The sequence below is a fragment of the Miscanthus floridulus genome, chromosome 3, assembly GCF_019320115.1.
Source record: "Miscanthus floridulus cultivar M001 chromosome 3, ASM1932011v1, whole genome shotgun sequence".
Taxonomy (NCBI): domain Eukaryota; kingdom Viridiplantae; phylum Streptophyta; class Magnoliopsida; order Poales; family Poaceae; genus Miscanthus; species Miscanthus floridulus.
Window position 1 is genome coordinate 106,299,005 of NC_089582.1, and position 26,574 is coordinate 106,325,578.

The following is a 26,574-nucleotide window of genomic DNA, read 5'->3' on the forward strand; positions in this document are numbered from 1 at the left end:
AAGTTGTATCGAACTAGATCTCTACTTTCTTCATATTTGATTCTCTTGTGTTGCTACACACTAACAAATTGTCCAATGAGTTCAATAATCTCACCGCCAGACCGTCCTTTTTGTGCAGTTTTTTATTTCACCTCTAACTTCTTCATATAAACTTTGACTAAGACGAACCTTGTTCGGTTCAATTCATTACCGCATTTTCAAGCTCTCTAGACCATTTGCTCATCAGGTTTGCACCACCAAGTATGTTGAAAAATTGGTTGAGCTTCTCACATTCAAATTCCTTTCTTGACGATGCTTCACTCTTGAAAGGTCTTCAATTTTTGAGTTTTTTATTATCTTGTCATTAACTCTTAGGGTTGTCTTCACCTTCATGCATTGTGGCTTAATGTTAGACTTGATTATCCAAATCACACGTTAGCCACAAATGCAAAATGTCTTCAGCCTTCTATCATCATCACTTGATGACACCTTCTCATCTCCATGTTTTGTGACCTAACATAAAACTTGTTTCTCCAAAATACATATGTTAGTCACGAAAACAAGGTAATTATTTTTTTGACGTAAAAAAAAGATAGGTACGAACCATGAAAACCACTTATATGAGGGGTCTAGAAGCTTACAACACATCTACACACAATCATATGCATCCAAACATATGCATCCATTTGCAAAAAGTAATACACAAACACACACTTGCATCCAAACACATGCATCCATTTGCAAAAAGTAATACACAAACACACACTTTTTCCGTAAAACTAAAAGACAATATAGACGCAGATGTGCTCACATCACCCGTTCATGCACGCACACTCAGCCTACTCCTATTTTTAGAGCACCTTCGAAAAGACTATGCCAATAGATCTCAAGATAACAAAGTCATCATAGATGTTTCACTGTCAATGGGTATGTCGTCTACCACTGAAAGAATAGAGACATTAAATCTTAAAATAAATAGATGTAGAGAAATACGAGCATCCACGTGCATGTCGCCTACCACCAGAAGAATATAACTGTTAAATCCCACAAAAAACAAATTTTAGAAAAAAATACAACCACTGATATCAAGACTTGAATCTAGATAGACAAATTTCACGATAGAAAATGTAACCAGCTGAGCTAAACTCGGTTCGTAAATATATACATATTATTCAACACGCATGTGCTCCACATGCCTCTTCCTTTCATCCGTCCATGTATGCACATATTTTTTTAAAGACAAAATAGACACAGATATTCACATCCCTCATAAAAATACGTACACTCATCCTACCTCTATGAGTACTTTCGATTAAAAACTACCAAACTAACAATTCTCGAAAAGATTGACGAAGTGGTCGTAAGCCTAACTAACCGAGCTACCTCTATAAGTACTTTCGAAGTACTTTCGAATGAAAATTACCAAACTAATAAATCCCGAAAGATTGACAAAGTCGTCATAAACCTAACCAACCGAGCTACACGCTCAATTCACAAACATGCACATATACTGATCAACAGTTGTATGTGCTCCATCTCTCTATTCCCTTCCTCCGTCCATGTACTCGCTGTTCCTCTCTTGAACTTCTATACCATAGACTATAGATTTGAATCCAACGGCGAAACCAGCAATTTTGATTAAGGTGGCCGAACAAATACGATGACATCTTTAAATATGATAAAATATATATAAGTCTATGTCCAATGATTTTAAATATTTTTACACTAGTTATAACCAAAATCACAACTTTTTAATAAAAAAATGGGTGAATTGATATTTTATTGTGCTGTAAATTCAAATATTTGTAGGGGTATTAAACAAATCTACTGTGCTTGGGCCCCTTGTTTCACCACTGCTTGCATCATGCTGTTGTACTACCTTTCGTTGTTCCCGTGCTGTCAATCGTGGAATCTATCGTTCGGGTTCGTGACAAAATACTGAAATCTTGAATAAACTGATGATAGCACGAACCATGAGCCCAACTGCAAACTATCGGTCCGGTTGTGGAGCCGTTGGAGCACGGCTTTGGTGTGCTCGGTGCCCGCCCCGTCACATCTCACACGAGCTGTCTCGCCAAGGCCATGCGAAATGACAAATGAGATTAGGGGGAAACAGGGACAGCCTGTGCGCGAAATTTTAGTGTGTGCGAATGAAAAATACCGTTCTTCTTCACATTTTTTCAAATTTCTCCGAACGAACAGGACCAGGAGAGCGAAGAATACGGCGCGAGTGATGAGATAAGAGCATATATCACCCGACAACTTCTCTTATCCAAATATAGGCCCCGTTCATTTGGCTGAAAAAACAAACTAAAATATTGTTCCAGTTGATTTACTGTGAGAGAAAAATACTGTTCCGATGGAAAAAATAAGCTGAAAAAGACGAATTATAAGAGAAGCGAACAGGACCATGGCCATCTTTTATTTTGGATTTTTCGTTAGCTAAAGATAGAAGATGAGAATGGTTCTCTAAAGTGTGCATGAGTATAGAAGAACCGTTGAAGAATAAAAAAAATATAGAAAACGATTTTTATATAAATGATTTTTTAAGGGTTTGTTTAGATGTATTTGAATTCATATCAATTCATATGTGTTGAGGTGGATTAGAGTAAAAGTTAAACTAAATTTCACCTCAATCTACGTATGGATCGTGATGAATCCGATAATATTAAATAAGGTGTAAATGATGATTTAGAAAGTGAGGTTTAAATATGCAGTTCGTGATGCTCTTACAGGACAGCGGCGCCTTATAAACTCCGCGGCCTCGTCTCCTTCCCCACTACAGCCTCGGCAGTTCCTCGTGCCGACCGGTTTATACCCAATCGCTTCGTCCCGATTCGCACCTCGCGCCTTCGACGCTGCGATTCCTCAGAAGCTCCCCGGCCGCTGCGATTCCTCAGCAGCTCCTCCGCCGCTCCCCCCACCCCTGCGCCGGCGAGATGGAGCTCAAGCCCGGCATGTCGGCGCTCGTCACCGGCGGCGCCTCCGGCATCGGTAAGAGGCGCCCCCTCCTCCCCCCCAGGCCCCAGCGGCTCTCGAAACGTTGTTTAGTCCTGAGTCCTGATGCGCCGTGCCGCTTTACTTCAACCTGTACAAAGGGGTCCATTCCTACGAACTAGGAGATGCTAGTGCGCGTTTATTCGCGGGCTGATTTGCTTTTCTCGCCTCTGTCGATCCGAGCTGAATGCGGTAATTGGGGAGGTGATGCGCTAAGTATGCCGTGTAGCACTCGAATGGAGGAGGCGGATGCCTTTTTTGTGGAAAGCTTTGGATTCAGATCACGGTCGTCAGTGTAGTATTATTGTGCAGGGCACCTAGTTGCAGTGCTGCACCCCTTATGGTACAGCAATAGTGAGTTACCTTTACCTAGTATAGTGATACCTCTGTCTGGGAAAGGATGCCATTCTAGCTCTATCATTAGTCAAACTTTCTGAAGTTTGACTGAGATTATTGAAAAGGTGTCAATATTTATAACACAAGATAGTAAAGCTATGGAAGCTTTACTGATTGGAATTCTAACGACTTCTATTGATTGCACAGAGTAGCAATTATACCATATCAAAGTGATCTGCCAACTATTGGAATTGGTTGCAACTATAATAGCATAAAGTTTATAGAGAAGCTTTTCTTGAGATTTGTATGCTTTAACCTGCAGGTTTACTGGAAATTAAGTAGCCTAATAGAGTTCGTTTTTTGGGGGTACTACACATCATATAACATGCAGCCATGCAACAATATGTGCCCACAGCAAAACCAAAGGCTCGAAACTTTCTGGAAACTGGCATGTAATTGGTAGCAAGGTTCTTTGTTTGTCAAATCTGAGATCGCAAGATTGCAACTGGCAACTGCAAGTATAGGATGGTTTAAACGAAACTGAAAATTGATGAGTACCAGTAACACTGGATCGAATTAGCCTCCCTATATTCTAGCTGACCATAGAATCAGATTGCTTATACTCAGCTAACGATAGCCAATATGTTTGATTGACATCTAGATCTTAGACCTTTAGTTTAACGCGAGGATTTTTTTTTACAGTAGGTTCTGCTCCCTATTATGGGTTTAATCCCCTCTTCAATTCACCAGCCCGTGTAGATACCTTCCAATGTATTAACTTAAGAGTTCTTTTCTATTTTTCAGGGAAAGCACTTTGTATTGCTTTTGCAAGGAGGGGTTTATTTGTGACTGTCGTTGATTTCTTAGAGGAAAATGGAAGAGAAGTTGCTACATTAGTTCAAAAAGAAAACAGCAAATTTCATGGAGATCTTAGAGTTCCGTCTTCTTTATTTGTTCAGTGCGATGTTAGTAATGCAGGTAAGAGTTTTTAACTTTCAGATGTTAACTGAAAGGTCTGCCTGCCATGATCTTAAATATGCACTATTTAATATGCAGATAATCTTGCTGCTTGTTTTGAGAAGCATGTACACACTTACGGTGGACTAGATATCTGCATCAACTGTGCTGGAATTGGCAATAAAACACTAGTTTATGATGATACATCTGATGGAACTAGAACATGGAGGCATGCTGTTAATGTGAACCTTGTTGCTGTCATTGATGGTACTCACATTGCAGTAAGTCCACCGTTATTTGTCAAAAGAAATTGTCAAGTTGATCTTTCGGTAACTCAAATTGTTAATTTGTACCAACAGTTATTGCTGGTGTGGCATATCAGTTACAATAGGCAAATCATGCTTGCATTCTTGGTTTAGTTTGATTTCTTCATCTTTGTACACCTATTTTGCATCATGTTGTTAACTGTCAGGCATGTTACCTATATTTTCTTCACATCCAAATGCTACATGCACATGACTTTTGGTTGAATTTTTAATTACCAGAGTCAAATAATGCGAGACCAAAAGAAGCCTGGTGTCATAATAAACATTGGTTCAGCGGCAGGTCTTTATCCTATGTTCTTTGATCCCATATATAGTGCGACAAAAGGTATATGATTCCATATACTGTTTTCTTTTTCTCTCTTTCTTGTCAGCAGATTGTGATTGCAATACTAGCCTACTAGGCCAATTTTGATATTAACTGCGACTATTAATTTGTGGAGAATAATATGTACATAATCCATCTGTCGCTTGGTTCCAGATGCCTTATGACCTCAAATTCGTTTCTTGGCAGGGGGTGTGGTTATGTTTACAAGATCACTTACTCCATTGAAACGTCATGGTGTTCGTGTCAATGTGCTCTGCCCAGAGGTATTAAGAAACCTCATGACTGAATCAAATATTTATTATCTGTTCTATAATTTGTGTACTTGCTTGTTTTAGTTTTGTGTTTTTTGTCCTAACCTTGTTACCCTTTTTAGGTTTTGTATTTCAAAAAAATAATTCAACAGTGGTACAGCTGTGCGCACAGCACACTGTATTCTCCGTTTCATAAATTGACATTAATAGAAAAAATTAAAAATGAAAGGGTTTGTAGTCTAGTGGGTGCGGCAACCTTAGTAGCACTTCAGGTCCAAGGTTTGACTCTCGTGGGAGCGAATTTAAACAGGCCTAAATAAAAAAGAAAAATGCTTATTGTCAGTTGTATTCCTGAGTTATATGTGTAACCATCTGATTTGTTTTCAGCGAGATACACATGACTGCATGCATGTGTTCTGGGCGCTCAATGGCACATCCAGGGCAGCCTTTGGGGCGTTTCTGGGTCAGCTTCTGAGAAGCTTCTCCTTAGTACAATGCCCGTGCGGGCCGGGGGGGGGGGGGGGGGGGGGGGGGTGGAGGATCTTTCCCCTGCCGAGTTTTTTCTAGACAAGATTAAAGATTGACCAAATAGTGTGACTGGTAACTATCTTTTTTTTAGCGTAGACTGGTAACTATCTTAAGGACCACCAGTGATATCGATACCTCTGGTTCCCACCACCGCATGTGGATGATCTTATATAATTCTAGAGGCAGACTGGTATGACAAGATCAAATACTAATTAAAATCAATAAGTGTGCCAGATGATTTGGTCTCATGATTTCTCTCTCTCTCTCTCTCTCTGTGTTACGATGGATCATGATTAACAGCTAGAAGGGACAAAGGTGAGATCGATTTGCGATTATTTGTCTTGACCTAGTCATGTACTGATTTATGCAGTTTGTCCAAACCAATATGGCAGAACAAATGAGCCGCAAAATTATAGATTCAACTGGTGGATATTTGAAGATGGAAGATGTTGTTAATGGTACGTCATTTCTGTAATCAAGTGTTATTACATGACTATTAGCTTTGTAACCATATTTTATGTGCCATGGTGATTAATGCAAGCCTCTGATGAATTGTTCTAAACTTCTAGTGTTATGTTGAGATGGGGTGTTTTAAAGATTGAACTGCACAAGAACATTTGTTATCACTGTAAAATATGTGAATTCCATTGATAAAAATTGAATAAAGTACATGGTAGGTTGCATGGCCTGCATGAATAGGTCAGTTCTGTGAATGATCTTGAGAACTTTAGCAAGTGATGGTTAACCAACCAAACAGTACGGTATCCCCTGGTAGATATGGTTCAGGGATCTTTTGCATATGATGTTCTCTCTTTCTCTTGTGATGTCATCTTTAACACCAACACTAACACCAATACCAGCCTGCAGCCCCCCACTCCACCTCCTCATTTTTTTTCTTTATTGTCCTCAGGCGCATTTGAGCTTATACAGGATGAGAGCAAGGCTGGTGCTTGCCTTTGGATAACGAAACGACAAGGGATGGAATACTGGCCAACGCTAGAAGAACAAAGAAAGTATATGGTGAATCCTAACAAATCAAAAAGGATGCTGACAAATAATATATATCCTAGCATCCGAATGCCTGAATTCTTTGAGAAGATGTAAGTCTTGCTATGTTATGTTTCTTTCTTTGAGAAGGTCCGGAAGCTGAGCTAGCTCAATTAGTCGAGGGTGTGGACGTATTCCTAGACCACCCAGGTTCAAGTCCTCCTTGAGGCGAATTTGGGTGCCTATTTTCCTCTTAATAAAATGCCACCTAGTTCCTCTTAGGTTGGTCTAGTTTTTTTTTTTCTTTCTTTGAGAAGGTATAAGCTGTCCGACTGCCCCCAGCACATTAGATTGTTTTTCTTGTCCCAGTAATTCCTTATGACGAGTTAAGGAACTAATTAAACCACTTAAACTGAAATAAAAAACTTTAGGTCCTACGTTTATCATAGTACTCAGCATTTGCTTAGGATGTGTCTCAACTGTTTACGCAAGATGACACATTGATGATATTTTTTTTTGACACATCACATTTTCTAGTAGTTTTTTAACAAATAGCTGAGCTTAGACTTTGTATTGCATATCAGTTATCATGTTGCACTTGCCACAAATTTCCTCAAACGGCAATAGCCTGCCGGTAATTATATCTCACAAGCTGGAAAATTTGTGCAGGTATTCAAAATTGCATTTATTTTATTAATGATTGTTTCTTATTGATGCTTGTGTAGAGTTGTTCACACACTCAGCCATAATTTTCGCAACGCTACAAGACTTGAGCGTGTGCAACTGAGATTTCCTATCAAAGCACGTAGTGCTCTGGTTAAAATAATATATGCTGGTGTAAATGCTAGTGATGTAAGTCTTTCAATTTCATTTTCAATTGCTTTTCGTTGATGCCTGATGCCCATTAACTAACCTTTGGATGATTTAATCTCCTTTGTACAGGTCAACTTCAGTTCAGGACGTTATTTTAGTGGTAATCCTAAAGAAACGGCTTCACGCCTTCCATTTGATGCTGGTTTTGAAGTAATCAATTGACTTTCCTCATTAATTTTCTGCACAAATTGTTTATTACATTTAATTACAACTTTTCTGGGCACTAGGGCGTCATCGACTTTGCTCATTATTTTTCTTTTCCTTTTTTCTTATGAGGAATCTCAATGTATGCAGGGTGTGGGAATTGTTGCCGCTGTCGGAGATTCAGCCAGTCATATCAAAGTTGGCACTCCTGTGGCCCTTATGACTTTTGGGAGCTATGCTGAATTCACGGAGGTCCTCCATTTTGTGCCCTTCTATTGCTCAACAAATTACCTAGTAGCTTCTGTCCTCGAAATGGGATCATCTGCAGCCTATTAAATTTTGAATAAGTTATGTTTGTCTATCAGTACTGGTTTTTATCTTTGCATTTTTTTTTTGTGAAGGTTCCAGCCAAACATCTTCTTCCAGTGCCAAGACCAGACCCTGAGGTTGTTGCTATGTTGACATCAGGACTGACTGCTTCAATTGGTCTTGAAAAGGTTTACTTTATTTATATAAACCCCTGCTTGTTTTCTGTGTCTCCTCTGTCGTCAACCAAACTTTGAGCATCGTAGTATCTGTTTTCCATCCTAGACTAATTTGGTTGATTCTTGCTGGCTTCAGGCAGGACAAATGACATCTGGGCAAGTTATTTTAGTGACAGCAGCTGCTGGTGGAACAGGACAATTTGCCGTTCAGGTCAGCTGAGACCATTTTGACATCATTACTACAATTCTTTTTGATGTAGCCCTCAATCGCACATATTTTCCTATGGGTTGTGAGGAGGTATAGGATAAACATATATTGTTTTATACTTTTCAAACTTATACAGGATAAACATTCCCTGTAATTTGGATTTCGTCTAATTCATCTTTCACTTGGATAGTTCTTAGGGACATGTTTTGGTAACTTGTATTTTTACTGGATTGAGCAATGAGCATGATATTCTAGCCTTCTAGGACATGGGCAAGGTTATCATATTTGGTTCTATTGGTTCTGATTTCCTGTCTACATATTATTCTGTTTCGTATGCAACTTTATTAATTTAACTCTGAACTAAATCCTTACTTTTTTAATGTTTCTTTTCATATCTTCACTAGCTGGCGAAACTAGCAGGCAACAAGGTTGTTGCCACATGTGGAGGTGAAAGCAAAGCTGAACTTCTGGCTTCCTTAGGAGTTGATCGTGTTATCAATTACAGAAATGAACGAGTCAAAGATGTATGTTTTTGCATTCTGTTTCAGTTTGTCCTACCTCTATTCGCAGTTCTGCAATTTTCAAGGCTTCAAACCATGTTGTGCTTACTGCATACACTAGCGTAACCTTTCATGTGTCATACAGAATGCAAAATATTTTATGTGCATGCTTGAACTACTCATGTTGTAGAAGCTATAAGTTATTTAGATTTCTGATGTTCTGAGTTACATTTTGAAACCTCAAGCAATTGCAAGCCACTTAAATTGATGCCTCGGTTTGTTTTCTTCGATGTGTTTATTAATTTAAAATGTATGAATTCAGGTTCTGAAGAAAGAGTTTCCAAGAGGTGTAGATATCATATATGAATCTGTAGGTGGGGAGATGTTTGACTTGTGCTTGAATGCACTTGCAGTCCATGGGCATCTCATTGTAATTGGTATGATCTCCCAGGTAACTTTGGCAGCCCTTGAGATCCATGCTTTTAGATTATATATTGTGAGTGGCAACATCTGAGGGTGAATATGTAAAACTGTCACGTGCTCCACCATTTAGAGTTTCTTGGAATACTGAAGCCTGGGACTTAGTGTCAATGATTCTTGCCCTTTTCTATTATTTGGTGGAAGAAGAAGAAGAAGAAGAAGAAGAAGAAGAAGAAGAAGAACAACAACAACAACAACAACAACAAAGCCTTTAAGTCCCAAACAAGTTGGGGTAGACTAGAGTTGAAACCCAGCAGAAGCAATCAAGGTTCAGGCACGTAAATAGCTGTCTTCCAAGCACTCCTATCTAAGGCTAAGTCTTTGGGTATATTCCATCCTTTCAAATCTTCTTTTATTGCCTCTACCCAAGTCAACTTCGGTCTTCCTCTGCCTCTCTTCACGTTACTATCCTGGCCTAGGATTCCACTACGCACCAGTGCCTCTAGAGGTCTCCGTTGGACATGTCCAAACCATCTCAACCGGTGTTGGACAAGCTTCTCTTCAATTAGTGCTACCCCTAATCTATCACGTATATCATCGTTCCGAACTCGATCCCTTCTTGTATGACCGCAAATCCAACGCAGCATACGCATTTCCGCGACACTTATCCGTTGAACATGTCGTCTTTTCGTAGGCCAACATTCTGCGCCATACAACATAGCAGGTCTAATCGTCGTCCTATAAAACTTACCTTTTAGCTTCTGTGGTACCCTTTTGTCACATAGGACACCCGATGCTTGCCGCCACTTTATCCACCCTGATTTGATTCTATGGCTAACATCTTCATCAATATCCCCGTCTCTCTGTAGCATTGATCCTAAATATCGAAAGGTATCCTTCCTAGGCACTACTTGACCTTCCAAACTAATATCTTCCTCCTCCCGAATAGTAGTGCCGAAGTCACATCTCATATACTCAGTTTTAGTTCTACTGAGTCTAAAACCTTTGGACTCCAAAGTCTCCCGCCATAACTCCAGTTTCTGATTCACTCCTGTTCGGCTTTCATCAACTAGCACTACATCGTCCGCGAAAAGCATACACCAAGGGATGTCCCCTTGTATGTCTCTTGTGACCTCATCCATTACTAAGGCAAACAAATAAGGGCTCAAAGTTGACCCTTGATGTAGTCCTATCCTAATCGGGAAGTCATCCGTGTCTCCATCACTTGTTCGAACTCTAGTCACAACATTGTTGTACATGTCCTTAATAAGCCCGACGTACTTCGTTGGGACTTTATGTTTGTCCAAAGCCCACCACATAACATTCCTTGGTATTTTATCATAAGCCTTCTCCAAGTCAATAAAAACCATGTGTAGGTCCTTCTTCTTCTCCCTATACCGCTCCATAACTTGTCTTATTAAGAAAATGGCTTCCATGGTTGACCTTCCGGGCATGAAACCAAATTGGTTCATAGAGACCCGCGTTATTGCTCTCAAGCGATGCTCGATAACTCTCTCCCATAGCTTCATAGTATGACTCATCAACTTAATTCCCCGGTAATTAGTACAACTTTGAATATCCCCTTTATTCTTGTAGATCGGTACCAATATACTTCTCCTCCACTAATCAGGCATCTTGTTCGATCGAAAAATATGGTTGAACAGCTTGGTTAACCATACTATAGCTATGTCCCCGAGACATCTCCACACCTCGATTGGGATACCATCCGGTCCCATCGTCTTACCTTCTTTCATCCTTTTCAACGCCTCTCTGACCTCAGATTCTTGGATTCTCCGCACAAAACGCCTATTGGTGTCATCAAAAGAGTCATCCAACTGAAAGGTTGTGTCCGTATTCTCACCATTGAACAATTTGTCAAAATACTCTTGCCATCGATGTCGGATCTCATCCTCCTTCACCAAGAGATGCTCTCTTTCATCCTTAATGCACTTAACTTGGTTGAAGTCCCTTGTCTTTCTCTCACGAACTCTAGCCATCCTATAAATATCCTTCTCTCCTTCCTTCGTACTCAAACGTTGGTAAAGATCCTCGTACGCTTTATCATTTGCCACATTTACAACTCGCTTTGCAGTCTTCTTTGCCACCTTGTACTTCTCTCTGTTGTCCACACTCCTGTCATGGTACAAGCGTTTATAACACTCTTTCTTCTCCTTAATAGCCCTTTTGACTTCCTCGTTCCACCACCAAGTATCTTTAGCTTCGCCTCCGCTTCCTTTGGTTACTCCACACCCCTCTGAGGCCACCTTCCGAATGTTGGTTGCCATCTTCTCCCACATGTTGTTTATGTCTTCTTCTTCCTTTCAAGAGCCCTCTTTGATAACCCTTTCTCTGAATACCTCTGACGTCTCCCCTTTCAGTTTCCACCATTTTGTTCTTTCAATCTTAGCTTGTTTATCCCTACGGGCATGCACCTGAAAACGAAAGTCTACCACCAAAAGCTTATGTTGAGAAACAACACACTCCCCTGGTATCACCTTGCAACCCAAGCATGCTCGTTTGTCCTTTCTTCTTGTGAGGATAAAGTCAATCTGGCTAGAGTGTTGTCCGCTACTGAAGGTCACTAGATGAGATTCTCTCTTTCTAAAGAAAGTGTTGGCTATCATCAGGTCAAAAGCTACCGCGAAGTCTAGAACTTCCTCCCCCTCCTGATTCCTACTACCATACCCAAAACCTCCATGAACTGCCTCGAAACCTGCGCTTGTAGTACCTACATGCCCATTAAGATCTCTTCCTATAAAAAGCTTCTCACTACTGGGTACAGCTCTAATCAGGCCATCTAAGTCTTCCCAGAACTGTCTCTTAACACTCTCGTCGAGGCCTACTTGGGGGGCATACGCACTAATTACGTTCAAGACCATATCACCAATGACAAGCTTGACTAAGATAATCCTATCTCCTTGCCTTCTCACTCCCACCACACTATTCTTGAGACTCTTATCAATCAAAACTCCTACTCCATTTCTATTCGCAACTGTCCCTGTGTACCAAAGCTTGAAACCTGTATTGTCCACCTCCTTCGCCTTCTGACCCTTCCATTTAGTCTCTTGAACACATAATATATTTACACGCCTCCTAGTCGCGGTATCAACTAATTCTCTTAACTTACCTGTAAGCGACCCTACATTCCAACTGCCTAAACGGATCCTAGTTGGTTCGACTAGCTTCCTTACCCTTCGCATCCGTCGAATCAGATGTGAAGACCCTTGCTCATTTTTCACTACACCCGGGCGCCGATGTAGCGCGCCACTAAGGATGCGACGAATAAACTCTGGAATATTTTTAAACTTGCTGTGTTAATAAATACTTAGCCTATTATGCATCTGGTTAATAGTTAGAGACTGGAGTTTACCTAGGAAATATTTGTTCCTTAAAAAAAAATCTATTGTGGTTATGTTGAAACCTTTTTCGAATTAGATTTGGTTACATCCTGTTTTCATTGTAATAGGTTTTTAGTAACATGTCATAGCTTATACCTGAATTAATAAAAAATGGTGACTTCCGTGTTTTCAGTATCAAGGAGAGGATGGCTGGAAGCCAAAGAACTACACTGGACTATGTGAGAAGATTCTGGCTAAAAGTCAAACTGTGGTATGTCTCAGTAACTTCGTTTGTTAGAATGTACTGTGCCAATATTTGGTGTTCATTAAACAAAATTGGTTAGGAGACAATGCATGTAGTGTATTTGATCCTACCGCTTAGATTTTCATTGAGGCAGATCATCAAATAAGGTTTAGACGTTTGATTTGGTCTATGAGAACCTATGTTTAGTTAAAAAACAAAGTTGTTGCATGATAACAGAGAGAATGGCCATACTAATTCTATGCATGCATACATACATACCTATTAGAAGATGAACTTTCTGTATGCCCATAGTAATATGTGCATCAGCAGCAATGCTTCGGGCATCCACCTATTTCTTACTATAGTTGAGACATGAAACTGAATGCCTCACATCCCTGGGAGAAGGAATGCAACATGTAGCTGTGAGAGGTTGCTGGCCGATCCTTGGCTAGTTGCCTGGCTGCTGGCATCCTTCCTGTGTCTGATGATGTCATTGAGAATGGTGCATGTGAGAAGGTAGATGAGAAGTAGAGGATGGTAGTGAGGGAATAGGTTGATCTTTATGATTTCCTATTGATTGTAGAGGCATAACGTAGCAGGCAAATATATATCTTATGATTCATCTAACTGACACTAACACCGTAACATGTGGGATCCTGAAGGGATATGTAAAAAATTGCCTTGCTGAACTTTACATAGAAGGATCAAGTGTGATCCTGTGGAACAGCCACTGTACACCTGGACTTGCATGGTGAAAGCTTGTCTTGGCCCTGGCTATGCAATTGCCTGCATTATAGAATGAGCTGCTGTGGTGGTGAAACTGTGATGTCCATTTAACCCGTTACTAAATTGAAGCCAACATGACGTACATTCGTTAGCTCCTGCTTTTTCAAATGGTATGCTACTCCATCCATTTGAAACTACAAGGCTTATTTCTTCTCTTGGACAAGCCTTTGACCAGCAATTAGACTATTAATAGAGTTTTTGGGACACAAAATTGATGTCATATTTGTAAGCGAGATATGGCACGGCAAATAATATATTGATTATGGATGATGCAGGGTTACACATATATAGGCAAGGATGACCTATAGGGTATTGACTTATAGGATCAGAACCAATCAACGGTAATCCTTGCCTATAATGATTCGGTATCAATCATAGTAATCACCTATGACCCCAGGCCCATAGGAGAGTATCAACCGTGAGGCCATGACCTGGGACATCTAGCAATATTTGTACTAAAATATACTTGATTACGTCTCTTTGGAGACATCAGATAAAATATACTTAAAAAAAGGGCGTACCCAGTGCAGAGAGCTCCTGCTCTATGCGGGGTCTGGAGAAGGGTGTTAGTGGCAAGCCTTACCCTCGCCAATGCAATACGAGGAGACCGCGACTCGAACCCGGGACCTTCCGGTCACAGGCGGTAAGACTCTACCGCTTGCACCAGGCCCGCCCTTCTAGATAAAATATACTTGATTAGAATTATAATTTTGTATCACATAAATGAAATATTAGTAGAGTAATTTCGATTAAAGCCTTGTCTGAGTGAAACGAAATATGCCTTGTAAAACACTGGGGGGAGTAGTAAAGAAACTATATAGAACAATCATTGAGCTACATTGATAGATAAAAGGGCGTACCCAGTGCAGAGAGCTCCCGCTCTGTGCGGGATCTGGGGAAGGGTGTCAGTGGCAAGTCTTACCCTCGCCTGTGTAATGCGAGGAGACCGCGACTCGAACCCGAGACCTTCCGGTCACAGGCGGTAAGACTCTACCGCTTGCACCAGGCCCGCCCTTCAGCTACATTGATAGATGTTGGATCCAATATTCTAAAAGCATTCTGTTGTAGACTTTGAATTCTATTTCAAATTGCAGGCTGGATTTTTCCTTGTTCAATATGCTCACCTGTGGCAAGATCATCTTAACAAACTTTTTGACCTGTATGCCTCTGGAAAGCTAAAGGTATGCCACTTCAAGCAGGGCCTAGCAAATGGAAATAATCAGACAACTACCTCACTCCAAATACTTTGTGCTCATGATGGCTCATAAATTCGTGAGATACTTTTAAATCTATAATTTTACCTTGTAACTTATCTTTTCATGGCATACCACAATATGTCATATAACAGGTTTCCCTTGACCCCAAGAAATTCGTGGGCGTTGCTTCAGTCCCAGATGCGGTCGAATATCTTCATTCTGGCAAGAGCGTTGGCAAGGTATAAGTTGTCTATCTTTGACAGCATGAGAATCTATTCCTGTCTATCTTTGCAACTTACAGGTTTTCATCCTGAACATTTTCAGGTCATTGTGTGTATTGATCCATCATACAGTCAGATTGTTGCGAAATTATAATCCATGGACATGATGCGCATTATCTTCCATTGTCACGTAGGCTACAGTGTTGCACACATACAGCAAGACCGTATTTACCCAGCGGGTGAGAACTGAATAAGGGAACAGGTTGGTGTATAGCTTAGTTTTTTTACCTGAAGTGTAAGATGCACGACATACTGAAGGGCAAGCATGGGCATGGAAATCGAATGAGTTTCTAATCCAGGATGCAATCGTGTGGCCAAGTTCCACGTTTTGTGTATAGTACTGTATATTATATAACTTGTCTCAGTGCCACATGCGTCAATCCGAACCGGTAATTCAAACAGAGCTCATGCAGATGCATTCCCAAATACGCAGCTTGGAATATCTGGATAGAACGTACGGAGTAATAGACAAGAGTTTGATGTGGGGAGCCAGAGCTCTTTAAAATATGCTCTCATAGAGGGTGCGCTACACGTGAAGCTAAGGGTCCGATCGGCTGCCCTTTATACAGCCATATGAATGAACACGCAACAACAGCAACAGCCTGTAGCAGTCCCCGGTCAGGCTGTAAGAAATAAGCTTCTCTCAGCTCCGCGAAAATTAGTCCTCTCAAATATTTCTGACATGAGCTTTTACCAAAAACAGTTTAAACTCTACTAGTGAAGCTACTCCTTGAGACGAAATATATATATATATAAAAAAAAGCTACTCCGCTAGTTGTACCCATCGGTGCTAAACATGTTTATAAGTGCCAAAAATGCATCTTTATAGTACTAATAGGAAGTAGACCAAAAAGACAAGACAATTCACATATCATATATTTCTCAATTTCAAATCCATCCCGCGGTTCAAGACTTTAGACGGAGCGATCATCATCAGAGAAAAAGAGCTCGTGATGAGGGAGATAAACACGAGGAGATCGAGCCGGCCGGGGCGGGCAAACCGCCGTGCGCAGCTAGGCTCCCTCGTTGCCGTCGTCTGTCCCCATCCAGCTTCTCGACAGATCCGCTGGCCCGCAGGCCGCACCACGGACTACTCTGATCTTCTCCCTTGTCCGTTTGCCTCGTCTCATTTCGCACTTCTCCCAAGTCTCGCCTCCTCCGTCACCCACGATCTCCCCGCCGGAGGCTCGGGCGGGATGGAGCTGAAGCCAGGCTTGTCGGCCCTCGTCACCGGTGGCGCCTCCGGCATCGGTGAGCAAGAGCAACGCCGCCTCCCCAGCTGCCTCCGCTCGCGCGCGGCGTCGATTCCGCTCCTGTCCTGGTGCAGTTGGGCCAGGCCCCAAATCAGCGACGGGCTCCGTAGCCTGGCCCGTTGAGACGTTTAGTGCACGAGCCTGGGTTTCTCCTTGGCTCGACAAAACCCTCTGCTTCGCCATCGGCTGTGCTGCAGCTGCTCCAGCCTCCAGAGATGCGGCCATGCGGGTCTCCTAGTCATGGATTTCCATCCACCATTGGACAGCCTACACTGGTTCACATTTCACCTAGTGCAACTTCTGGTGAGGCAGAGACACACACTTCGACGAGAGACGGGAGCATAGGTTCACATAGGATAAGCACGACATCATTGCGTCCTCTATTTATTTAGGGGGTGTTTGGCATGGCTCTGGAGCTGAACTCCAGCAACTCCAGCCAATTTTCCAGCCAAACACCCCAACTCCAAAACTCCATGGAGCTGCCAACTCCATGGAGCTGTAGTGCAAATGGAGGTGGAGTTTTGGAGCACCTCTTTTGCAGCTCCGACTCCACCTAGAGCTGGCTCCACCTAGAGCTCCGACTCCATCTAGAGCTGGCTCCACCTGGAGTTCTGGAGTGGAGCAGCTCCACCCAGAGTTGGAGCCATGCCAAACAGGGCCTTACTCCATTTTGTGCAGGGCAGTGATTTTACTATATATTCCTCGTAATGTGTGTTGGCTGACAGTTTCCCTTTTGTTTTTGAAGGGAAAGCTCTATGCATTGCTCTTGCAAGGAAGGGTGTGTTTGTGACTGTCATCGATTTCTCTGAAGAAAACGGAAGAGAAGTTGTTTCGATAGTTCAAAAGGAAAACAAACATATTCATCAATATGCTAGAGTTCCATCCGTCATATTCATCAAGTGTGATGTTACCAATGGAGGTAAGTTCTTGCAGGGGATGAAGATTAATCTTCTGTAGTACTTAGATTGTCCAAACTACTCATTGAGTTGTTCTATTGATGTTTGATGCTATGTTTTGACCGCAACATATTACATAATTCAAGTAACTGCATTCAACTGTCATTGACTGAAAATATCATAAATGTTCTTCAGAAATGTACTTATTATATAGGGTTTTTAGGATCATAATGTGAAACACTGTCAAATTGCATGCCCGCAGGGACGTATTCATTGTACCTTTTGTGTCAGATCTTTCGATTCTGTCTCCTAGAATATCGTTACTTTGGGGCTATGGTAATCGGCTTTATTGTTCTCATTGGATGTTCACTTGCTTTATGATTTCAGCACTTCACTGGAACCGTAATTTTTCTGCCCTCCTATTTGCCATGATCTTAAATATTTACACTGGTTTGACATGCAGATGCTCTTGCTGCTGCTTTTCGGAAACATGTGGACACGTTTGGTGGACTAGATATCTGCATCAACTGTGCTGGATTTGTCAATAAATCATTGGTTTATGATGATAAATCTGATGGAACTTCCACTTGGAAGCGTGCTGTAAATGTGAATCTTGTTGCTGTTATCGATGGTACTCGCATTGCAGTAAGCCTCACATCAACTCTGTCTGTTGTAATAGCATTGCAGTAACACCAAGTGCTGCTCCTGTGCTCCTATTTGTGGCCTTTGTTGAGTGCATATATATTTCAATTTCTGCTGATATAGTTATTTAAAAAGTATATCTTTTTCCAGTAGACTATTGCCCTGATTGAAGGATAAGAGGTAACAGTTTTATCAGAATATAGCATGTCCTTGTCCCTGGAGACAAGAAGTAGGATAATTTTATCCCACCTCGGGCTTCCTTCTTTATGAAACTACTTTTGTACAGTGTTGTCCTTTTATTTTATTTTATTAATAAAGCAAACAGTGGGGGCCTCCCCTGCTGTATTTTCTAAAAAAAAAAGAAGTAGGATAATTTTGGATTGGTGGCATTGAGAATTTGTAGATCACTCTTGCATTATCTGCAAATTTTGAAATTTTCAACTTTGCACTACTTCAAAACATAACAACAATTTTCATACAAGTTATCTGTACTTATGTTTTGCAAAATAAAACATGTATACTACTAATATTGTTTTTTTTCACAAAAGTCTCAAGTAATGCGATCCCAGAAGAAGCCTGGTGTCATAATAAATATTGGCTCAGTTGCTGGCATATATCCTATGAGCTATGAACCTGTGTATAGCGGGACAAAAGGTTTGTTTCTTACTAAAGACAGATATGCTATCCATATATGCTGAGTGTGTTGGCAGCAGAGCAGTTGCAACATGGAACTAGTTTTGGATTTATCTAATACTATTGATTCGTAGAAAATAATTCACACACTGATTAGTTTAGCCCAAGTTACACAAACCACAACATGTAAATGCATTCAGATTTGGGTCATGTAAAGCTCAATGCTAAACGGTTTGGCATGTATGTACACTGTGTGACCTCAAACTTCATTTTTGTAGGGGGTGTGGTTATGTTTACAAGATCACTTGCCCCACTGAAGCGGCATGGCATTCGTGTCAATGTACTGTGCCCTGAGGTATTAAGATTTGCATAACTGGAGGCATATAAAGCTAATTATTTCTAGTATAGTACTCGTTGACTTCACATTCATCACAGTAACTTTGAAACAGTTCCTGCATTCCTTATTAACTTGTGAGAAATTGCTGATAGGTTTTGCATTCAGGACGTTGATCTGACAAACATATAGTAGAGCTTGGTCTTTCAAAAATCATACAGTAGAGCATAAGTAAATTCTTCTGCTGGCTCGGTCTGCACGGTCGCTGCTGGACAGCAGATCGCTGACATCGCCACAATATTCAGAGCAGCAGCACTTCTTGGCTGCTCATACAGCAGGGACGTGCTACAACCGCAGGGCCTTCAGGCCCTAATGCCCAGCAGCACTGGCTCCATTGCGGACTAGTGGCTAGCGGCAGGAAGCCGATTGACCAGAGAGACCGCAGGATCTTAGATGTGATGGTGGTTTTGGTGTTCTGGACAATCTGGAAGGAGCGCAGTCGCAGGGTGTTTGACAGTATTGCGGCCACAGCTGCCATTCTTGCGCAAAGGATTAGAGAGGAAGCTCATACTTGGATCATGGCAGGCTTCCATCGGTTGAGATCGTTCTTTGAAGTATCCAATGGATAGTTTTACATTTACGTCTAGGTCATCTTTTTGGTGGCTTTTCTGTGTAATAAACCTTGTTAAACGCTATCCCGCCTGAGCCATTTCCAAGCTTGGGCATGCGTGAGGTCGCGCTTTCTCTCCTCTGAATGAAATACGCGCTCAGGCGCGTTCATGAAAAAGTAGAGCATAAGTAAGTGTGGCTGCTCACTAGCTGGGTTCTCATGGTGAAGGGACAATAATTCAAGTTAAAGATGTATGAACATGAACTTGAACTAATAAATTGTAAAATCAAAAGAAGCTTGTTCCACACGTAGCGGCTGGTAGGACAAGGACAATTTTGAGCAGCTCCCTGCTTATTTGAGGAAAAAAGTATATTTCAAGAGTCTTATTTACCTTAGGTTTATATGTTGCACTGATGTATGCAGTTTGTCCAAACTAATATGGGAGAACAAGTAAATCGTGTACTTGTAGATGCGCTTGGTGGATTTTTAAAGGTGGAGGATGTTGTTAATGGTAAGCTATTTCTCACCTAGTTAAGTTGCACTCCTCTGTCCATCAAGGTAGAATGTATCTTGGCAGGGAAAAGTCTTCCAAAGTATATCTGGACTCCTATTTCTTTAAAATATATGTTGCCAAATGTTATAAAATCAACACCATCTTAAAAGTACTTTGAGTACAAATCTATTTTGGATTTTTGGTACAACTTACACTAACAAGAAAAAATGCATATAATTTGATTAAATGTTGGTCAAAACTTGTAGAATTCGACTTTTCCCTAGTCAAAATACAGTACATCTTACATGGATGAACGAAAGGAGCAATTATTTGTTTTACTTTATTGCCTAATTTTTTCCGCGTAATAGTTATGTCATGATTACAATTGGTTACCAACTTACCATTGAACCTTAGATGAACCGTGCTACTAATGTTCAGTTGAGATGGGCTGCTTTAAATGGTGACCTCAAAATATGGGCATTCATGCATATGTGAAATATGTATATTATAAATTGACTCCTAAATTGCAGCATGGTCTCAGAATTTGAGCTGTAGGTTAACAATTTCGCCACGAATAAAAAAAAGACCTGTTATGTTACAGGTAGGTATGTTTTTTACCTCCCTTGATCTCCTTGTATAAATGCAGCGCTCAAATTCATGGACCCAAGCAACAAAACTATGCAAGCTTAAGTGTCAGTCGTTATTAATGTCCATGTTTGTATATATATCTCTTGCACATGATGTTTCCTGGATGTATGATTAAAAAAAGGATGATGTTTTTCTTTTTCCCTTTTACCTGAAAAGAACCCCTTTTTATTTGAATTAGGTGCATTTGAGCTTATAGAAGATGAGAGCAAGGCTGGTGCTTGCCTTTGGATATCTAAACGGAAAGGGATGGTTTACTGGCCAACATCAGAAAAAGAAAAAAATTACCTTGTTTATTCCTCGAAATCAAAAAAGGAATTAGTAAAGAATAGATTTCCTAGTATCCAAGCACCTGAATACTTTCAGAAGATGTAAGTAGTCCTGCTACGTTTGATTTATATTGTTCTAATAGCTTGTTGAATGTACTTGTTCTTCTCAAGGGATTGTTGAAGGATATACTCTGATGTTCTGATTTCTGTTCCTTTTCAAGCTATGGCACTTTCCTGTTTCTGTTCTTTCCACATTTTTGTAGCTCTTGGGTTGACAGTTACTAGTGGAATGTCACGCTAAATAGCGGAGCATTTATTCACTGCTATTTGATTTTTGTCACATATATGGATTACCATGGAAGTTTAGTTCTTGAACCCTTTTTCTTTTCAAGAACATGGAACATGATATGAATGTAGTTCCAGGAATCTATGTAAAAGTATTGCCCATAGTAACTAATCAATTTTATATGTTTTAGAGGTATCGTAACACCAATAGCTGGTCCATTTCATAGTATCTAGCGAACTATATTCCTAATGGGCAACATCCTGTCAGTTCTTACATATCTTTATGATGCTTTTGTAGGGTTGTTCACACACTCAGCCATAATTTCCGGAATGCTACAAGGCTTGAGCATGTGCGCCTGAGATTACCCATTGAATTACACAGCGCTCTAGTTAAAATTATATATGCTGGTGTAAATGCTAGTGATGTAAGTCCTTGCATTTGTATTTTCGATTTTCTCTTTTTTTTCCCCCACTGCTTAAGCTTAACAATTAGAAGATGTTAATGATATGTTTCAGGTAAACTTCAGCTCTGGTCGTTATTTCAGTGCTAATGGTAAAGACGCTGCTTCACACCTTCCATTTGACGCTGGTTTTGAGGTAACTGGTGCTTTTCATAATTCCATGCTCAGTCTGTTCTTTTTGCCACATTAACACATCTGTGTTATGCATACTTGCATTTTTTATTTATGACATTTTATGGAGTTTTCATTGCCTTTCTAATATTATAAGTTTTACCAGATTCTGTCTTTAAAAATATAAATGCAGGCCGTGGGAATTGTTGCTTCTGTTGGAGATTCAGTGAAACATATCAAAGTTGGCACTCCTGTGGCCCTCATGACTTTTGGAAGCTATGCTGAATTCACGCTGGTACTGCTTTCTATGCCTCTTTTGTCTAGCATGGTGCCAAGTATCGCAACAAATCTTGAATAAATGATCAATTGACCCATTAATTACATGCAAATAACTATTGGTGTGATTGGCTGCTTGCATTGGCCTTATCCTGCATTAGACCTAATGCAGCACAGCCCAAGACAACATAAATGTATTTAATGTTTCGGCTTGGTTGTCCTGCACATGAAACCTGCGTTTGGTAAGATTGTGTTCCCCTATCGGCTTGTGCAAATCTGCATTGCTAACATGACCCTGTTTTACTAGCTAATGTTGCATTCGACTTGCTTTGAGCACTATACAAACCTGCATAAGAGCCTCTGCAGACAACCAAACATAGGTAAACTACACTGCAATCAGTCTGATGCACGCAACCAAATAGACCTATATTAAAACTTGGATTCTACATGCAATTTTGAAATGATCACTAAACTATAAAAAGCCCATATGAGCATAACTATGTTTAGAGAATCTTCTGTATACACACAAATGCATAGAAAATCTTGTACTATAGAACCAACCACCAACAATAACAACAAAATCTCATTCTTTCTAAGTAAGATAAAGAGTTAAATTTGCTAGCGGTCCATGAAGTTGTCATGGTATGCCACTTAGGTCCACGATCTATGAAAATGCATTTCTGGGCATTAGAATTGTCCAATGGTCCACCTCAGGTCAATGTTACCCATGTTAGCACCTAGCAGCCTATGCGGTGTGCTGACGTGGACACTGGCCCATGGGATCAACATGTCATGCTACTCATGCACACCTTGTTTCTCTTCTCCCTTCCCCTATTCTCTCGGCAGTGCTTGGCCGATGTCTCCTCACCCTTGACCATGGTCAGGGATGAGGGCACGTGCAGGTGGCAGCAAATGAAGTCTCCAACTATTTCATGGATGACATGTGGGCCCTATGGGTCAATGTCGAGGTTGGTGATGCCACGTAGGTAAGGTGTTGGCATGGGTAACATGGACCTAGGTGAACCATTTGACAAGTAATGATCCAGAAATGTGTTTTTAGAGTTCATCGACCTAAGTACTTAAGTGCCACACAGTGACAAGTTCATGGACTGATCGTGTATTTAACTCTAAGATAAATTACCTACCAACCTGTGACCTTTATCCTCCATCGAGTGAGATCTTCTCTAACCTCTTGCGTTTTGGACACCGTTACTGCTGACAATAACATATTTTTTGCTTTATATATCTTTTTGATGGAAGGTTTCAGCCAAAAGTCTTATTCCAGTGCCAAGACCAGACCCAGAGGTGGTTGCTATGCTAACATCAGGATTGACTGCATCCATCGCTCTTGAAAAGGTTATATTTCTCTCCAGATTTGTCTGTTTTTTTCCACCGTTGGCATATGCCATGTATTTTGAGCCCTATTGTGTTCACATAAGATTCAAATTCCAAGTTTGAAGATATAATTTTCTTCCTTGCTTATGTGGATTTGTTTATTCTGCATTTCTTCCATTAGGCTGGTCAAATGACATCTGGGCAGGTTGTTTTAGTCACTGCAGCCGCTGGTGGAACAGGACAATTTGCTGTTCAGGTGAGCTGATGACACTTATGAACTATGATTATGCCTGTTTTATGTAATGCTCCATTGCTTAGTCTACTTCTGTAGTTTAATAAAGGTGGTGCAGTTATGTGTTCTGCATTATTTTTTGAATTTGCACATGATAACTGTATCACGAAAGCTGGAACACATCTTTCCTAGTTAACTATTGCTTAGGATCATGTTCTGGCCACTTGCATTATCTTTTCGCTGCATTCAACATGATATTTGGAGGATACAGGTAACTTTATCTTATTTTGTTCTTCTCCTTTGTGTGTATGATTCTCTATTTTTAAGAAAATTTCATAGACTTTGAAGTCTAAATGTCCTTTTGTTCTGAATATACAGCTTGCAAAATTAGCAGGCAACAAGGTTGTAGCCACATGTGGAGGTGAAAGTAAATCTACGTTTCTAACTTCCTTAGGAGTTGATCGAGTTATCAACTACCGAAGTGAAAAGATCAAAGATGTAAGTTTTTGTTCCAGCCTTTCGTATTTATCTTTCATACTCCAGCTGTTTATAATACATAGTTTGTTGTTTATATTTCAAATGTTTAAGCTCGATAACATTTCTTTTGGTTCCTTTCTGTGCTGATATCAGTGTGTTATTTATTGATATTATAGTGTACATTTATGTTGTCTGGTTGTGTTCCTACTTTTTTTTTTATGAAACTGGAGGGGCTTTGGGCCCCTACAGGGATTTTATTGAAATAAAAAGTTTAAAGAAAGTACAACAATAAGGACTGTTCTAATGTTCCTACTTACCAGGTAGCAGTGTAAAATCCTGAAAGTAACGTAATCCTTACACTTGAACGACCTTTGACCATGTAGTGCATGATTTTTTTCTTGAGCATGCTTGTATTACATATTTACATTTATACTCAAATCCATATAGAATATATACAGTCAGTCAGAGTACTGCTCAATAAGGACTGTTCTAATGTTCGATTCCAGGTTCTAAAGAAAGAGTTTCCAAGAGGGGTCGATATCATATATGAATCAGTAGGTGGAGAAACGTTTGATGTGTGTCTGAATGCTCTAGCAGTCTATGGGTGTCTCATTGTAATTGGTATGATCTCTCAGGTATACTTTTGAATTTTGGCAGGCTCTGTACCTTGCATTCATTGATTTATTATATGCTCTGAGTGGTGACTCCAGTGGGTAATACATAATAAGTCAAAACTATCATGTGCTTCACCAAAGAAAAAAATTCGCATATTAAAAGTACTGAGGAGTTGAGGGGCTGATCTGCACAAAGTGATTAGTGACTACACTGCAGGTGCTTTAGAAATCGTACTATTTTCATCTGGTGCTGTTAATAAACATGATTTTTGAAGTTTCGGAATAGAATTGAAGTTTAACTTCAGTCTTTCCTTGTTTAGTTTGTTGTTATCGTTTCTGAACTCTCTGTTGGAGATGGAGCCTATGTGCTCATTCTTTGGGCTTATACTATCTGTTCCTAGGAAAGATTATTGATCTATTGAGATCATGCTTACAGTTACCTGATCTAGGAAATATGTCAGTTGGTAGTGAATAATGTTTTATATGTTCTCAGTATCAAGGAGAGGAAGGATGGAAGCCACAGAATTACACAGGACTATGTGAGAAGATTCTTGGGAAAAGTCAGACTGTGGTATGTGCGTGCTGAATAACACCAGAAGTCCAGAACTCAATATGAATGCACTGCCCTTAGTATGTTACTTAATAATTGTTGACAAAGTGGCATTGTCGTTTCAAAAATGTGATGTTCGTTAGTCATAGTGATTTGCTCAAAACTGCATGCATGTACTTCGCATTAAATGGGACAGACTCTGAGGCTTTTACCTGTTCGCTTGGTTTATAAGCCGTACATTTTCAGCCAACGAACAGTATTTTTTTCTCACAACAAATCAGCCAACAGTACTTTCAGTCATGGCTTATCAGCCAAGCGAACAGGACAAAGTTATCAGTTATCACACACTGGGATGCAAATTCTAAAAGGATGCTTCTTACTAATACCACAACCAGATCTAGAAAAAGAAGTGCTTTTGAAGATACTGCAAGGATAAATGAAGCCTAAAATTGTGAGATCTTATCTTTCTAATTTCAGGCTGGATTTTTCCTGATTCAATATGCGCACCAGTGGAAAGATCATCCTGAAAAACTGTTCAACCTCTATGCTTCTGGAAAGCTAAAGGTATGGTTCACAGTTGTGCCTACAACGAGTAATGGTTCCTTTCTTGATGCAAAACCATGACCTTTCACTGTTCGTTTTGTGTTTGTGAAACAATACTCGTCTTATATTTTCGAACTTAAACTTACCAAAAGCTGCATGTAACAGGTTTTCGTTGACCCCAAGAAATTCATGGGTATTGCTTCCGTGGCAGATGCAGTAGAATATCTCCATTCTGGCAGGAGTGTTGGCAAGGTACGGCAGTTTCTACGAGCCTAATAATACAGTAATAGCAACAGATGAACCTATTATTGCTGTAGTAAAGCAACTTGCAATTTTCAATGTTATCTTTTCAGGTCGTTGTTTGCATGGATCCATCCTATGACCAGACCCTTGCTAAGCTATAATGTGTACTTTGGAGCATGTGAGCTGCAATTTCAGCAGAAGATTCTTCTTCAGGTTTACTGTGTACTGATGTGCGGAGTTACGCCGTATGGTCGGAATTGACAGCACGTAGCTCGCTTGTCCGAGTTCGCAATGCACGTGACTAGGACGGGCGAAAATTGGAAGGAAATCGAATAAGACAGGTGACTGTTAAATAAAAAGTCCTCTGCTCATTTGGACCACTGGAACTTTTTCAAAATCTACCGGGATTTTGAACTGTTTCTGTGAAATTTGTGCCCCGAACAAACCATTACAGTTTTATACGAGACAAGGAGGCAATTTCTTCTTACTCTTCAGGAAGGAAAAGTCTTTG

At 40.4% G+C, this 26,574-nt stretch overlaps 2 protein-coding genes across 2 annotated transcripts; both read left to right on the plus strand.

Moving 5' to 3' along the window:
- The first annotated feature begins 2,710 nt into the window (after positions 1-2,710).
- On the plus strand, positions 2,711-15,496 carry LOC136542020 (uncharacterized). Its single transcript, XM_066534251.1, has 18 exons — positions 2,711-2,973; positions 4,117-4,290; positions 4,369-4,550; positions 4,815-4,920; positions 5,107-5,183; positions 6,070-6,157; positions 6,610-6,799; positions 7,412-7,538; positions 7,629-7,709; positions 7,854-7,955; positions 8,105-8,200; positions 8,325-8,399; positions 8,801-8,920; positions 9,219-9,347; positions 12,848-12,925; positions 14,779-14,865; positions 15,033-15,119; positions 15,205-15,496. The coding sequence occupies exons 1-18, from the start codon at positions 2,919-2,921 to the stop codon at positions 15,253-15,255; spliced, it is 1,905 nt and encodes a 634-aa protein (XP_066390348.1). The 5' UTR covers positions 2,711-2,918; the 3' UTR covers positions 15,256-15,496.
- Positions 15,497-16,106: 610 nt separating this feature from the next.
- On the plus strand, positions 16,107-26,567 carry LOC136542021 (uncharacterized). Its single transcript, XM_066534252.1, has 18 exons — positions 16,107-16,412; positions 17,160-17,333; positions 17,774-17,955; positions 18,501-18,606; positions 18,864-18,940; positions 19,953-20,040; positions 20,849-21,038; positions 21,520-21,646; positions 21,738-21,818; positions 21,987-22,088; positions 23,330-23,425; positions 23,586-23,660; positions 24,015-24,134; positions 24,620-24,748; positions 25,221-25,298; positions 25,755-25,841; positions 25,986-26,072; positions 26,174-26,567. The coding sequence occupies exons 1-18, from the start codon at positions 16,115-16,117 to the stop codon at positions 26,222-26,224; spliced, it is 2,148 nt and encodes a 715-aa protein (XP_066390349.1). The 5' UTR covers positions 16,107-16,114; the 3' UTR covers positions 26,225-26,567.
- The last annotated feature ends 7 nt before the right edge of the window (positions 26,568-26,574 follow it).